We start from the raw sequence: 16,687 nt of genomic DNA on the forward strand, positions 1-16,687 counted from the left end.
AACTTTTGCTTTTATTTTATTTATCTTTTTAAAGATTTTATTTTTATTAGAAAGTCAGATATACAGAGAGGAGGAGATACCTGCCGTTTTCCCAGGCCATGAGCAGGGAGTTGAACGGGATGTGGAGCAGCCGGGACACGAACCGGCGCCCATATGGGATCCTGGCACATGCAAGGCAAGGACTTTCATCACTAGGCTCTCTTAACAAATATGTTTTTAAAGGTTTATTCATTTATTTGAAAGTCAGAGTTATGAAAATGCAGAGAGAGACAGCAAGAGAGATCTCCCATCTGCTGTTTCACTCCTCAGATAGCTACAACAACCAGTGCCTTTGAGGTCAAAGCCAGGAGCCAGCAGCTTCATCAAGGTCTCCAAGCTGTAGCAGGGGCCCAAACACTTGGACCATTTTCCTCTGCTTTCTGCAGGCCATTAGCAGGGAGCTGAATAGGGAATGAAGCAGCTGAGACACGAATCGGTGACCAAATGGAATGCCAGCATCACAGGTGGCAGCTTTGCCCATTATACCACAATACTACCCACCAAAAATACTTTTTAGGGAACAGTGGCAGCTCAGAGGCAGAGGAGGCGCCATGGCATAGCAAATTAAGCTGCTGCCTATAGTGCCAATATCCCCTATAGGAGTCAATTCGAGTCCCACCTGCTCTACTTCTGATCTTTCTCTGTGCTAACGCCACTGGGAAAGAAACAGAAGACAGTCAAAGTACTCAGGCCCCCTGCACCCAGATGCAAGTCTCAGAGGAAGCTCCTGGCTCCAGCCCGACTCAGACCCAGCCATTGTAGCCATTTGGAGAGTGAACCAGTAGATAGAAGATCTCTCCTTCTCTTCCTTTCTCTTCACTTCTCTTCTCTCCACTCTCCCTCTCTTTCTCTGTCTCATTCTACCTTTCAAATAAACAATTATAAAAGAAAAACAATGTCGGAGCAGTGTTGTGTAGTGGATAAAGCCACTGTATGTGACACCAGCATTCAAAACAGGCACCCATTCAAGTACTGGCTTCTTTTTCAGACAATTTTAAAGACAGAGCTAGAAGGCGGCGGAGTGGGGGGAGCTAAGCTAGGAAAGCCAAGAACCAGGAGTTCGCTGGGTTTCCACGTGGGTGAAAGGGCCCAAGGACCTGGGCCATTTTATCCGCTTTCTCATGCACATTATCAGGGAGCTGGATCAGAAGTGTAGCAGCCAATGAGGCCAACATTGTGAAACTGCAGGCTTACCTGTGACACGTGGGCACAGGCTTCAGATCTCGCTGCCACACTTTCAACTCACTTCCCTGCTAATGTTCCTGAGAAAACACCAGAAGATAGCCCAAGGTGCTAGAAACCCTGAATCCACATGGGAGTCTGGGAAGCAGCTCTGAGCTCCTGGCTTCAGCCAGACCCAGTCCTGGCTGTCATGGCCATTTGTACCTCTGCCTTTCAAATTTTTTTAAGTTAAAAAAAAAAAAATAGTGGAACAGCCAGGACTCCAACTGGTGCCCAGTATGTTATGCCAGCATTATAAGTGGTGGCTTAACCTGTTATACAATATTAACCCTAATAAATAAATCTTTAAAAAGAAAAATATTATTAATAGCACTTTCTGATCCTAGTTAAAACACTGACACACAAGGAATCATCACTAAACTGATAAACTATATGAACAAGATTGAAGTGAACACAATCAGCACCTTTCTCTCCCACAGCCAGCTCTTATTCCACAACAGTGCGTAGGCAGAAATACACCTTCTGGGCCTGGTGCAATAACTCAATGGCTAAATCCTCACCTTACAAGTACCGGGATCCTATATGGGTGACAGTTCATATCCTGGCTGCTCCACTTCCCATCCAGTTCCCCACTGATAGCCTGGGAAGGAAAACAGTAGCCCAAGTACATGAGCCTCTGCCACCCATGTGGCAGATCGGGATAGAGTACCAGGCTCCTGGTTGGGTCCAGCCCTAGCACTGCAATCTTTTGGAAAGTGAATCAACAAAGGAATATCTCTCTCTCTCTTGTTCGTTCTCTCTCTCTCTCTCTCTCTCTCTCTCTCTCTCTCTCTCTCTCTCTCTCTCTCCTTCCCTGACTCAGTAACTCAACCTTTCAAATAAATAAATAAATCTTATTGTTAGGGGCACATAGTTTGAGGGACAGGCATTGTGACACAGTGGGTTAAGCTGTCACCTGCAATTCTGCAATGCCAGCTCCCCAAATGAGTACCAGTTCTAGGGCCAGCTCCTCCACTTCGGCTCCAGCTCCCTGATAATGAATCTAGAAAAGACAACGGCACAAGTATACCCACATCCCCTCTCAGAGTGCCTGGGCTCAGTGCTGGCTCAGCTTCCTGTTAATGCATACCCTGGAGGCGGCAGATGATGACCCATGTAGTTAGGTCCCTGACACCCCTGTGGGAGACCTAGCTGAAGTTCCTGGTTCCTGGCTGTTGCCTTGCCCTGCCCCAAATACCATGGACATTTGGAAAGTAAACCAGAAGACAGAAGATCTCATATTCTCTCTCTGTGTCTCCTTTTCTGCCTTCCTGCTTCCCTGACTCCCTTCCTCTCTCCCTGCCATTCAAATAAACAAATAGACTTTTTTTTTATTTGATTAAGAACAATATAGTTACAGAGTTGACAAGAATATCCTCAAAATTACTTAATGAATGCAAGGGGACTCCAGGCTTACTAAGGTATCAGAACTAACATCACCAACATTAGACAAGTTCAGGTATTTGCCCCTAATACAATCATTGAAGAAAAGGCAACATCACAACATCACTTCCATGGCATCTGTCCAAAATACGCACACCACCTAAATCCAATCACAGGGAAATACTTGATAAAAACAGATACATAAGCTACAAAAAAAAAAACAACCCTGGCCTGTTCTCTTAAAATGTCAAGGTCAAAAACACAGACTTAGGAACTGTTCCAAAAAGAGATTTGACAAGGAATGCAATGTGGAAGCTTGAATTTGATCCTAGCCTGAGTAACTACATCTACAAAGAACACTGTTGGGACTAGCATTTTGGCAGCCAGTTAAGCCACTACTTGTGACACTGGCACCTTATACCAGAGTCCTAGCTGCTCCACTTCCAGTCTGGCTCCCTGCTAATAATCTATTTAGGAAAGCAGTAGAAGATGACCCAAGAGCTAGAATCATACTAGCCACACAGGAAACTGAAAGAAGTTCAGGCTCCTGCTTTGGCCTGGTCCAACCGAGCCTGTTATGGCCATTTGAGGAATGAACCAGTAGATGGAAGCTCTCAGGCTGCCTATCTCTCCTTTTCTCTGTCTTTTGTCCCTCGGTCTTTCAAGTAAGTAAATAATGGAATTTTTTAAAAATTTATTTATTTTGGGCCCGGCAGCCTGGCCTAGCGGCTGGGGTCCTCACCTTGAACGCTCCGGGATCCCATATGGGCGCCGGTTCTAATCCCGGCAGCTCCACTTCCCATCCAGCTCCCTGCTTGTGGCCTGGGAAAGCAGTCGAGGACGGCCCAAGGATTTGGGACCCTGCACCCGCATGGGAGACCTGGAAGAGGTTCTGGGTTCCCAGCATCGGACTGGCACAACACCGGCTGTTGCGGCTCACTTGGGGAGTGAATCATCGGACAAAAGATCTTCCTCTCTGTCTCTCCTCTATGTATATCTGACTTTGTAATAAAATAAATAAATCTTAAAAAAAAAAAATTTTTTTTTAAATAAAAAAAATTTTATTTATTTCAAAGGCAAGAGACTTAAAAAGAGAGAGAGATCACCTAATCACTATTTCACTCCACACATGGTCGCAGTGGCCAGGGCTGGGCTGGCCTGGAGTTCTCCCACATGGGTGCAGGACACCAAACACTTGGGCCATCTTCCATTTTAGACACATTAGCAGGAAGCTAGAACAAAACTGGAGCAACCAGGACATGAACTGGCACCCATGTGGGATGCCGGCACTGCAGGTAGTGGCTCTACCTGCAACAGCACAGTGCTAGTTCTAACAAATTAATCTTTCAAAAATAATAACGTAAAATAGCCAGATCTGAGCTGGGACGAAGCTAAGAACCAAGAATCCCATCCAAGTCTTCGATGGGGATACTAGAGATTCCAGTACTTGAGCTTCATCTGGTGCCTCCCCAGGCGCATTATCAGGAAGCTGGAGCAAAGTAGAGTAAGAGACTCAAATCAGGATGACACAAGGGTGCCCGAATTTGATTTACCCTGTTGCACCATAACACTGGTCACAAACACATTAAGTTTATAGACTCTGACTAAAACAGCTCAGTAGCATCATTTGAAAGAGCATTATTTTGGTCTCATGTGAATGACAAATACCAAATTCCTTGAATTCTTCAGTATATAACTTGCAATATTACAGGACAAGTCATATCACAATGAATACATTCAAAATATAAAAGAAATCAATAAATACCAAGAATTGTCTTTAAAAATACAGTAGGAAATTATTTATCTTAAAGATTTATCTATTTGAAAGGCAGGGTTATACACACAAAGAGATAAAGAGAGATCTTGCATTTTTGGTTCACCCCCCCCCCCCTCCCCAAGCAGCCACAACAGCCAGGGCTAAGCCAAGCGGAAGCCAAGGGTCAGGAGCTTTAGCCAGGTCTCCCACACAGGTGCAGGTGCCCAAGCACTCAGGTTATCGTCTGCTACTTTTCCCACGCTATTAGCTAGGAGCTGGATCAGAAGGGGAAGAGTCAAGACTTGAATCAGTACTCATATGAAATGCTGGTCCCAGGATGCCACAACACCAGACCCTCCTCCCCCCACCCTAATAGGAATTTAATTTATGAGATAAGTGATGCACTTGGTTCCTCACTGGGGAAATGACTCTAACGAAGAACTTTGGCAAGCAAACACTTCCTTTATCCCATTTGCAAAACACTAGGAAAACTTCAAAATCCTCAAGACAATGACAATAGTATTACAGCTCTAGTTAACCAGTAAAGATGCCTGTGTCCCACCCAGCAGGATAAGGGTTCACCTCCGAGCTCCAGCTCCTGCTTCCCACTTCCACATAACGCAGCTCCTGGGAGACATCAGGGATGGTTCAGGCAGTGGGGTTCCTGCCATGCATGCAGAACAACTGTACTCAGTTTGACCAAGCCCTGGCCATTGTGGGCATCCGGGGAAGGAAAGGGATGGGAATTCTCTGTCTCACCAACTTAAATAGGCAAGTAAAATACTTTCCATACATCTAGCCATATGTATGTGTAACACAAACAGCTCCCAAAAAATTTCACTCATCAGGGTCCAGCACGATAGCCTAGTAGCTAAATCCTCGCCTTGCATGCACCAGGATCCCATATGGGCACTGGTTCATGCCCTGGTTGCTCCACTTCCCAACGAGCTCCCTGCCTGTGGCCTGGGAAAGCAGTAGAAGATGGCCCAAAGCCTTGGGACCCTGCACCTGTGTGGGAGACACAGAAGAGGCTCTGGGCTCCTGGCTTTGGATCAGCTCAGTTCTGACTGTTACAGCAACCTGGGGAGTGAATCAGCAAATGGAAGATCTTCCTCTCTCTCTCCTTCTCTCTGTAGAACTGATGTTCCAATACAAACAAAATAAATCCTTAAAAAAATTACTCATCTAAAGTACATGGAAAACAAATCATAAACTTTCCAGAACCAAAAAATGTTTCCATGGGCAAGCATTTGGTCCAGCAGTTAACACATTAACTAGGACATGTGCATCCCATTTTGGAGTGTCTGGGCTAGAGTCTTGGGTCCACTCTCCACTCCAGCTCCCTGCTAATGAGCATTTTAACAGCCAGCAGGTGAAAGATAATGTAGGTACTTGGGTTCTTGCCACCATCAGGGGAGATCAGGACTTAGTTTCAAGGTTCTGGCTTCAGCCTGATCCAGCCTAATCCAGTATTTGTTAGGGGTAGGGTAAACCACTAAATGAAAGATCTCTATCTCTCTTTGCTTTTCAAATAAGTAAAAATAAAGTGTTATTAATAATTTTTTAAATCCATTTTTGCACCATATTAAAAGCACAACTGAAACATTCCTTTAATCCAAGACAAAAAAAAACTTACTAGCATGCTTATCCGCAAGCATTATAAGCGTGTTGGAAATATCTCGTCGTCTATAAAAGCACACTACTTTTGCTTCCACATTGCCACTTGCAGTCTAAGAAATGAAAAAAAATGTTTAAAAAGTTAGAATCCAAGAGTTCACTAAACAAAATGACCAGATAAAACACACCATGCAAAACACTGCACAATAACCAGGAAACTAAAAAATACAAACAAGGATGAGCAATATTTGTTCAGGTTCAAAATATAATTAGAATGTTAAACATAAAATAACTCACTGGTATCAATTAAACTAAAGTGGTTAGATCTGTTCAAAACCCAAAGTAAACTTAGAAGAATCTTTAAGAAGCTAATCCTAACAATTTTTAAAAGTACACGTTATAGAAGACATTTAAACTTACCTCCTACAAACCCATTCCTAGAAAGCATGGGCCAAGTATGAACTCGCCCACTCTCCCCTAAAATCCCATGCTCAACACACGGTATAGGTAGCCCGGGGAAGCCTACACTAGGGCCCTCAAAAGGATTAACTTCACCCTCAAACATCAAAGCACTAAAAACCCGGGATTTATGAATGCTGATGCCCTTATTTCTTTTTGACTACAGCCTAGAATACAATCAATATTCATTTAGGTTATAATTTACTGCAGCTGGGACTCAGGCTATATTCTGTGAATTCTGAGAGCTTTCAAGATGGTCATTCATTACAAAATTTCCTATAAAAACACATAGATCACAATGAAATACTACCAAGCTTTCCATTTTCCAACAAATTTGAGAACAAGTTTTCAGAATCTCTCTGGCTTTATAAGTATATTCAAATAGAAAGAAATGAATCTGTGTGCTGTAACAAATTTGTCAATTTTATGAAGTTCAACAGTAGTATTTTAGAGTGAGAAATAGTCCTGCAGAAACATTGCCCCTTAAAATTGAAATCATGTTATATTTGTAGCCAAAATGCTTCTATATTTCACAACATTATGATAAAAAACATCATCCCAAGGTAATGATCCAGCAATTTGCTAAATGAGCAGGGCTATAGTTCCATGTAAATAAAATCTATCAATGACTTCCACTGTACACCTCTTGTCATTTTCATCTTTATCAGATAAAATAACCAAACCAAAGCAAGGGTTCCAAAGCATTTGTTCTTTTTTGTGCAAGGCAAGGACTCTAGTCACTAGGCTATAGCACATGGCCCTCAAAGCATTTCATGCTAAAACTAGTGGAATTTCTCTAACAATGATGCTCTACAAAGCTAATTGCTTATTTATATATTTTTAAAAACGCTTATTTGGGCCCTGCTCAATAACCTGTATGCACCAGGATCCCATATGGGCACTGATTCATGTGCTGGCTGCTCCACTTTCCATCCAGCTCCCTGCTTGTGGCCTGGGAAAGCAAGCAAGGACAGTGCAAAAAGCTGTGGGAACCTGCACCTGTGCAAAAAACCTGGAAGAAGCTCCTGGTTCCTGGCTTTGGATCAGTTCAGCTCAAGCCACTATGGTCACTTTGGGGAGTGAAGCAGCAGACTAAAGATCTTTTGGGGCAGGTGCAGTAGCCTAGTGGCTAAAGTGCTTGCCTTGCATGCTCCAGGATCCCATATGGGCATCAGTTCTAATCCCGGCCGCTCCACTTCCCATCCAGCTCCCTGCTTGTGGCCTGGGAAAGCAGATGAAGATGGCCCAAAGCTTTGTGGCCCTGTACCCACGTGGGAGACCCAAAAGAGGCTCCTGGATCCTGGCTTCAGATCAGCACAACTCCAGCCACTGAGGTCACTTGGGGAGTGAACCATCAGACGGAAGATCTTCGTCTCTGTCTCTCCTCTCCAATAAAAATAAATAAACCTTTTAAAAAAAATCTTTCGGGGGCCCGGCGGTGTGGCCTAGCAGCTAAAGTCCTCGCCTTGAAAGCCCCAGGATCCCATATGGGCGCCGGTTCTAATCCCGGCAGCTCCACTTCCCATCCAGCTCCCTGCCAGCTTGTGGCCTGGGAAAGCACTTGAGGACGGCCCAATGCATTGGGACCCTGCACCCGCGTGGGAGACCAGGAAGAGGTTCCTGATTCCCGGCTTCGGATCGGCGCGCATCGGCCCGTTGCAGTCACTTGGGGAGTGAACCATCGGACGGATGATCTTCCTCTCTGTCTCTCCTCCTCTGTGTATATCTGGCTGTAATAAAAAATGAATAAATCTTAAAAAAAAAATCTTTCGGGCCCGGCAGCGTGGCCTAGTGGCTAAAGTCCTTGCCTTAAATGTGCCAGGATCCCACATGGGTGCCGGTTCTAATCCTGGCAGCTCCACTTCCCATCCAGCTCCCTGCTTGTGTCCTGTTAAGGCAGTTGAAGACGGCCCAATGCTTTGGGACCCTGCACCCATGTGGGATACCCGGAAGAGGTTCTTGGTTCCCGGCTTCGGCTCGGCACAGCACTAGCCATTGCGATCACTTGGGGAGTGAATCATCGGATGGAAGATCTTCCTGTCTCTCCTCCTCTCTGTATATCTGACTTTGTAATAAAAATAAATCTTTAAAAAAATCTTTCTATCTCTTATCTATTAATTTGCCTTTCAATAAAAATGAAATAAATATTTTTTAAAAATGCTTATTGATTTATTTCCATGTACTTCAAAAGCAAAGCAGATAGACTGAGCATCTTTCATCCACTGGTAACATTCCCCAGGGCTGGGCCAGGCTGACGCCAGGACCCTGGAACTCCACCTAGTCCTCCCACTAGATTACAAGTACTTGAGCCATCATCCATTGCCACCCAGGATTTATCAGCAGAAAGATGGATCTGAAGCAAAATGAGCGAGGCTTCCTTCCAACCGGGAACGTGGGCATCCCAAGCAACAACTCAACCCACCTCACCTCTAATTTCTTTAATCCTGCCTTGGAAATGGTGATACAATTAAAACTAAATATTCTATTTTCTTCTCTTTTCCATGCACATGGTTACATAATGGATAGTTTACAATTATATTTTGCCCTCTACAAAATACATACACACATACTACATCTATTAATAAAATAGGACAACGTCCCTTCTTCCCATGGTTTATCAGTGAGAATATGCCACATTTTTTATTAGGTTTACTTATTTGTTTGAAAGGCACAGTAATGGAGAAGAGATCTTTCAGTCACTAGTTCACTCCACAAATGGCTGGAACAGCCAGGGCTGGGGCAGACTGAAGCCAGGAGCCAAGAATGCCAACCTGGTCTCTCATGTTGGTAGGAGGGGCCTAAGCACTTGGGCCACGTGTGGCATTGCCTCCCCAAACACATTAGTAGAAAACTGGAAAGGAAGCAGATTAGCCAGGACATGAACTGGCTCACTGATGTAGGATGGAACAATCCACACTGCAAGCCCTTCATATACTTTTAGGTAAATTGTTTACATTCTCCAATTAAGTTGACTTTCACTACCTGGTCAATTTCACTTCTAATCTTCTCAAAGCTTTTATCCAGAAAACTCACATGGGCTCTTTTCACATCCTTGAGGAAAAAACAACTTCTGTCATTTCCTTTTGCTTAACAAGAAAGAAAAGATTTACTTCTTTATTTGAAATAAGATCTTCAATCAGATGGTTCACCTGCCAAACGGTTGCAACAGCTGGGGCTGACACAGGTGGAAGTCAGGAGCCCATCAGGCCTCTCAGATTGTGGTACGAGCCCAAGAACTCGGGCTCTGTTCTGTTGCCTTTCCAAAGCCACCAGCAGGAAGATGGATTGGAAGTGAAGCAGCTGAGACACAGGCAGTAATTTGCCGTGCAGAGCCACAACACTGGCTCCACCTTTGTTCTCCATGCCAAGGCCCTTGTTTTTTTCTTTAAAAAAACATTATTCAGGGCCCAGCATGGTGGCCTAGTGGTTAAAGTCCTCGCCTTGCACACACCGGGATCCCATATGGGTGCCGGTTCTGGTTCTGGCAGCTCCACTTCCCATGCAGCTCCCTGCTTATGGCCTGGGAAAGCAGTGAAGGATGACCCAAAGCCTTGGGACCCTGCACCCACATGGGAGGCCTGGAGGAAGCTCCTGACTCCTGGCTCCAAATCAGCTCAGCACCTGCCATTGCAGTCACTTGGGGAGTGAACCATCGAATGGAAGATCTTCCTCTCTGTCTTTCCTCCTCTCTGTGTATCTGACTGTGCAATAAAAATAAATAAAACTTAAAAAAAAAATTATTTATTTATTATTGGAAAGTCAGATTTTACAGAGAAAGAAAAGACAGAGAGAAAGATCTTCCATTCACTTGTTCACTCCCCAAGGGGCTGCAACAGCCTGAGCTGAGCCGAATTGAAGCCAGGAGCTTTTTCCCAGTCTCCCACATGGGTGCAGGGTCCTCAGCTGCTCAGCTTCCAATTCAGCTTCCTGTTAAAGGCCTGTAAAAAGACAGGCCAAGTGTTTGGGTTCCAGCCACCCACATGGGAAACCCAGAAGCTCTTGGCTCCTGATTTGAGCCTCAGCTCTGGTGCTTGTAACCATCTAGGGAATGAATCAATACATGCAAGATTTCTTTCTCTTTCAAAATAAATAAATCAATCTTAAAAAGGGGGGGTGGAGGGAAAACAAACACAGTAATCAATTTTTGAAGGTCATGATGAAAAAAAAAGCAATGTTGGGGGGCATGATAATTTTATTATAAAAAGGGGCCTCAGTGGTCCAGCACAGTGGCCTGGCACCTAAGGTCCTCGCCTTGCATGCACCGGGATCCCATGTGGGCGCCAGTCTAATCCCGGTGGCCCCACTTCCCATCCAGTTCCCTGCTTGTGGTCTGGGAAGGCAGTCGAGGACAACCCAAAGCCTTGGGACTCTGCACCTGCTTGGGAGACCTGGAGGAGCAACCTGGCTCCTGGCATTGGATGGGCACAACGTCAACCACTGTGGTCACTTGGGGGGTGAATCATCAGATAGAGCATCTTCCTCTCTGTATATCTCTTTGCAATAAAAATAAAGATTGGGCCCAGCGCAATAGCGTAGTGGTTAAGCTCCTCGCCTTGAACGCCCCGGTATCCCATATGGGCGTCAGTTCTAATCCCGGCAGCTCCACTTCCCATCCAGCTCCCTGCTTGTGGCCTGGGAAAGCAGTCGAGGATGGCCCAAAACCTTGGGACCCTGCACCCGTGTGGGAGACCCGGAAGAGCTCCTGGTTCCTGGCTTCGAATCGGCTCAGCTCTGGTCGTTGCAGTCACTTGGGGAGTGAATCATCAGATGGAAGATCTTCCTGTCTCTCCTCCTCTCTGTACGTCTGCCTTTCCAATAAAATAAATAGATCTTTAATAAATAAATAAATATTTAAGAAAGAAAAAGAAAAAAAGCGGGGGCCTCTGAAGGTGGGTTCAGGACCAGGAATGTAGTAGCTACTGTGCTTGAGCCAAAAGACAGAGCAGAGACCACCCGCCTGCTTTCGGCAACACCAGAAGAGGGGACACGCAGCCAATAGTGCAATACTAGGTCAACATCTCTGAATTCTAATTAACTTTCTAAATAGATATGGTGGACAGTTCAAAATAGCCTTAGGCCTTTTTCTGTTGCCTTCCCAAGCACATTAGCAGAGAGCTGGTATACAAGTGGAAGGGCTGGGAATCCAAGCACTCACCTCATACACACACACACACACACACACACACACACACACACCCCTCATGTTTTTACTTGAAAGGCACAGAAATGGAGCTCCATCCCACTGATTCACATTCCAAAAACCTACAACAGCTAGGGCTAGACCAGGCCGAAAGCAGCAGCTCGAAACTCAACCCAGGTCTCCCCCATGGGTGGCAGGAACACAACTACTAATTCTTCTCAGAGGATGTACCAGCAAAAATATGACATTAGGCATTAGACCTAAGCACTCGAATACAAAACAAAAGCATCTGAACTGCTAAGTTAAATGTCCATCCTCGAAGCTAGTCCTGGGGCAGGACCTGCCTGATACTTATCACACAGCAAAAACATCCAGGACAGGACTGGGCAGCTGGGTCTACCTGGACCCCTTGGCTGGCATGAAGACATTGGCTTAGGCTGAGCGTGCGGCGGACCACTGGTGTTATGGGAGTGGGGCATTTGAATTCTCTAATGTTTTCCTTCTCTGTGAATTCCAGTTTGTTCTCTTACTTCTGCTTATATAGAAATATGTTTGGGCCTGGCGCAGTGGCCTAGTGGCTAAAGTCCTCGCCTTGAACGCGCCGGGATCCCATATGGGCGCCGGTTCTAATCCCGGCAGCTCCACTTCCCATCCAGCTCCCTGCCAGCTTGTGGCCTGGGAAAGCAGTTGAGGACGGCCCAAAGCCTTGGGACCCTGCACCCGCGTGGGAGACCTGGAAGAGGTTCCTGGTTCCCGGCGTGCACTGGCCCGTTGCGGTCACTTGGGGAGTGAAACATCGGATGGAAGATCTTCCTCTCTGTATATCCGGCTTTCCAATAATAATAATAAAAAAAAAGTCCACCCTCAGTCTTAATTTTTTTATATATTAGGTCAGCATCATTAAAAAAAAAAAAAAACAGATCTAGAGGGCATCATGTTGTGCAGCAGGTTAAGCCCCAGCAAGATCATCAGCCCCAGACTGCCACCTGCTCTGCTTCGGATTCAGCTCCTGGCTGGTAAAGCAGCGCCCTGGCACCCACCTGGGGTTCCTGGCCCCTGTCTGTTCCTTCCTCCTGGGCTAGCCCTGGCTGCTGCAGCCATTTAGGGAGTGAATCAGCAGACAGAAGACATCTTTCTTCCACTGTATCACTTTCACTCTGCCTTTCAAATAATCATTTTTTTTAATTTGAAAAAAAAAAAGCAGATAACAATTACACTGCAACATGGCTGATCCCAGCCCAAGATCCTGATCTTCATTTAGTGATAGTCTCAAATACGGCAGGACTTTTTTTTAGTATAAAGTTTTGGGATATTCCAAAAGCCAATCAAGATCTCAAGGCGGCTCTATAAGTGAGTAATGACACAGGCCTTTCTTGTTAGGACTTAGACCTAGACCAGTCTTCAGGTGACATCTCAGGGGAGAGGTACTATCTAGGAAGCCCAATGATTAACACTACAAATTCTCAGAAGCCACACCAAGAGCGCTCAAAATGGTCCAGAGGATATCACAGCAGCGTCAGGAAAGCAACACCCATGACTGCCTTCCTGGGCCTCCACTGTGAGAGCTCACCCACTGCCAGTTACTGTGCTTCTGTCAGCGACCACACCTGAGTCAGGGACACACCTTCACTTACAAGTTTTATTTCACTTGGGCCAAAGGTACAAAATCATTGTATATTATCATGTCAAATTATATTCTTATGAGTTAGCCTAGTTCTAGAAGTTTACCAAGTTTTTTCAACACTGTATGTTCCAGCTTCTTCCTTCTAAAGCTGAAAGAGAAATACTCACTAACGAGAGAAACACTTTGATGACTATAAAAATAAAAAGAGACAAGGTTACACAGTGACCTGCTAAGAGGGGCTATCAGCAATTGGAAGAAGCCTACAGACTTGCACATAGCCAATAATAACATCTAGTATCAAGAAAAAAAGAAGTCACTTTAAAAAAATTTTTTTTTAAATCCCAAATCCTTCAGAATTCTCCACTCTACAATCTCTTACTCTCAGAACCTGAGACTGAAAACAAAACCACCTCTCCCGTCCCTAACTATCCTTCAGTGGAAAATGAATAGTTCTTAATATGAGACTAAGCAATACTCATACCTTGTTGAGTTCTTCTATCCTTCTGATTAGATAGGGATTGCTGGAGGAATTCTCAAAGTAGACATAATCTGTAATTAAAGCAAGTAACAGCACTTAATCTTTTCAACAGAAAAGTCACATTTGTCAACCCAAGACTTTATTAGGCAATTCACATTCAAAATTAAGCATGCAATTCATCCACTGGTTAAAGCAAACTTAATAATGCAACTTTAATATATTCACTCCTGTGCCCGCTATTCCCAGATCTTGATTTTCCTGACATCTTCATTTCAATTAACACTTTATCAAGGTCTCCTAGACTTTTGTCCCACACATGTCATCTGTTTAATAAACAGGTTTCTAATCCACTGGACCATCAGGGCTGGCAAAACATGTGTTTCCTGTATCTTACCTGCTCCCACATCTTTCCCCTCCAATTCAATTTGCCCAGGAGTACAATTCTCAATATAAACCTGTTGACCCACGACAAACTCAGAGCACAGAGAAAGGCTGAGCAGCCCAACCTACATTTCAATCACCACTAACTTAAAAAAAAAAATCAGGTGAACAGGACAGGTCAGAAGGAACATGATGACAAACTTTACCAAAACTCAACCTGCGGAAGACTGTGGAAAAAGGGGGCAAATGGGGTCACTTTCTGATAGGCAGAGCCCTCTGGAGGGGAATGACAGGGCCATCTACCCCAGCCCTTTATGATGTTTAGTTCAGATCCATGTGAGCTCTTGGTCTAAAGGAAACTGCTGCAGGCTTTCAGTAAAAAAGGAGAAAAATGTTCGAGTGTGGCTTCTCCTCTCATCTAGCAGGCTCCCTGAAAAGTTCCCACTGTGTGTCTAAATGCGAGGCTGGACTGCACTGTTATTGTCTAGCTCGGGAGGCCTCTCTCCCTGCTCTCCTCAGCAAAGTGGCCTCATTCAGCCAGGCCATTCCCACCACCATCCATCAGGAGCTCGGCTAATGAGCGGAGAAAGCAGAGCGTCTCACACACAAATACGCCACTTATCTGAATTATTATTTTACCAGGAAAGAGGGAGGAGGGCGTCGTGAGTAGGGAGAAAGTTTGTTTGACCTTATTTCTCTCTTCTGCAGAAGGCTGGCAAAGAGACAACCAGGACAGCGCAAAACGTCTGGGCAGAACTCGACTCCCCCACCTCTACCTGCGGTTCCCTGACCCTGCTCAGCCCCACTCTTGGGGTGCTGGACAAGAAACGCCAAGAGAAGAAATGTGCAGGGGGCCCGGCTCCGCCAACAGGCCTGTCCAACTGCTCCCCTCACTGGGCCCCCTCGACCCCACTGAGGGAGAGTGGAGGAGGACGATGTCCTCCCTTCCCGTCCTCCCCGGCCCCCAGTACCCAGAAGACACGCGAGGAAAAGGCCACCCACTTAAGGGGTTCGACGGATCCGACCCCCACGGAGGTCTCATGGAGTGGGGCGCCTGGTTAATTCATGCCCCCAAATATAGGCCTATTTCTAAAAACCTAGACAGGGAGTGGGGGGTGCTGGTGGGCCCGGGCCCCTTACGGGCCACCGTGGGGGGAGGGGTGGGGTAGGGAGCCCGGCCCCTCTGAGGGCCCCGGTGTCCCCGACCCTTGCGCCCTCAGCCCGGGCGCCCGGGATTCCCAGCAGTTAGCTTGCGCTCGCCGCGACCCCCCACTTCCCACAGCCCGCTCCCAGACGGGCCGGGTCGGGCCGAGCCTTCCTACCTCCGACCCGGTACATGTTGGCCGCCATGTCCGCCCGCCCGCCCGCGGAGCCCAAGCCGAGCCCCGCCCGCTGCCGCCGCCGCCGCCTCAGCCTCAGCCTCGACCGCCGCCGCCGCCGCCTCCTCCTCCTCGCCGCCTCGCCGCGGGGGGGGGGGGGGGAGGGGAAGAGAGAGGACAGGGGAGGGGGAAGTGAAGGGGAGGGGACGCCGAGGGCTGGGGGCTGGCGTCCGCCCCCAGCGCCGGGCTAGCGACGCCGTGTGGGCCGCGCCGGGGGAGGCCCCAACGCTGCTGGCTGCGGGCACTGTGGGGACGACGAGGGAGGTTGAGGGGCCTGGGAAGTGGAGGACCCCAGGGTCCGAGTTCTGGCCGACGCAGAAGCCTGCACTAGCAGCTGCGGGCCTGGGGCTCTTGGTGAGTGGTGTGGGAACCGAGGCTGAGCCTCTGCGGAGCGCGTCCTGCCCCACCCTGAGTATCCAGTCACCTGCCCACCGCGAGACAGGTTCCCCTTCCCGGTTTGTGTTCCGGGGGAGCCCCAGTTTGGGTGACCTCAAGCACGGCGGCACCAGTGCCAGTCCCGGGGTAAAGCCTTGGACGCAAATAAGGGCAGGCGGCAAGGACTGCTTCCTCGAGGTGAGGTTATTGCAGCAGGCGCCGGGCGGCGCGGGCCTGGAACCCAGCCGACCCCCTGGCGCTTCCAGTCTGAGGCCCGGTTGGGCCAGAATTACAAAAACCGGCTTCCTTCCAAGTGCACCCTAACTCCATTGGCAGGCCTGTTGTAGCTCACCCCATACTAGGGTGAGCCCACTTCCGGGCACCCTTAGACCCTGTTAGTCGGCTTATACACTGCCAGCCCTATAGGGTTGGGGGGTGGGAGTGGAGGAGAAACTTGAAGCGCCCTTTGTGTAAAGGGGAACACAGCCCTAAGTTCACCACCCCCATAGCACCCCAGAAGGAGATCCTGTGAGTCCAGCTTGCTCTTGATAGGCAGTTAACTAGTTACATGCCTAAAGCTTTTAAATGGTTATTTTACCAGGCTAATTCTCTAGACAACTTGTCTACTCCAACCTTCGTAGTCTCGGAAACAAACACGAAGTTGAATCTTAGCTGGCCATCCCCCAAATGAACATAAATAATTTTCTTGTAAAAAGCCAATCTACTACACTTGGACATTGTTGTCCTCACGGGGGTTGCTGGGAGTGTCTGCTGATGTGTATAGCTGAATGGCTGCTGGCTGTGACATCTACTCAGCACAGGAGGAAGGATCTCC

General features: G+C 47.0%; 1 protein-coding gene across 7 annotated transcripts in view; it reads right to left on the reverse strand.

Annotated features, from left to right (window-relative positions):
- The window catches only part of MTA3 (metastasis associated 1 family member 3), a 153,846-nt gene extending 137,814 nt beyond the window's left edge, over positions 1–16,032 (reverse strand). For 2 of the 7 annotated variants that reach the window (XM_058668012.1, XM_058668013.1), the window contains exons 1-3: positions 15,421–15,561; positions 13,721–13,788; positions 6,036–6,129 (exon numbers count right to left, since the gene is read on the reverse strand). In XM_058668012.1, the coding sequence (XP_058523995.1) occupies positions 6,036–6,129; positions 13,721–13,788; positions 15,421–15,448 (190 nt within the window). In that variant the 5' untranslated portion in view covers positions 15,449–15,561. Of the gene's footprint in view, positions 1–6,035; positions 6,130–13,720; positions 13,789–14,111; positions 14,172–14,737; positions 14,870–15,096; positions 15,384–15,420; positions 15,562–15,901 lie in introns of those variants that run through there. The other 5 variants (XM_058668016.1, XM_058668017.1, XM_058668018.1 and 2 more) reach the window with 5 other exon arrangements.
- Positions 16,033–16,687: the final 655 nt, after the last annotated feature.

Source organism: Ochotona princeps, chromosome 8 (genome assembly GCF_030435755.1).
Source record: "Ochotona princeps isolate mOchPri1 chromosome 8, mOchPri1.hap1, whole genome shotgun sequence".
NCBI lineage: Eukaryota > Metazoa > Chordata > Mammalia > Lagomorpha > Ochotonidae > Ochotona > Ochotona princeps.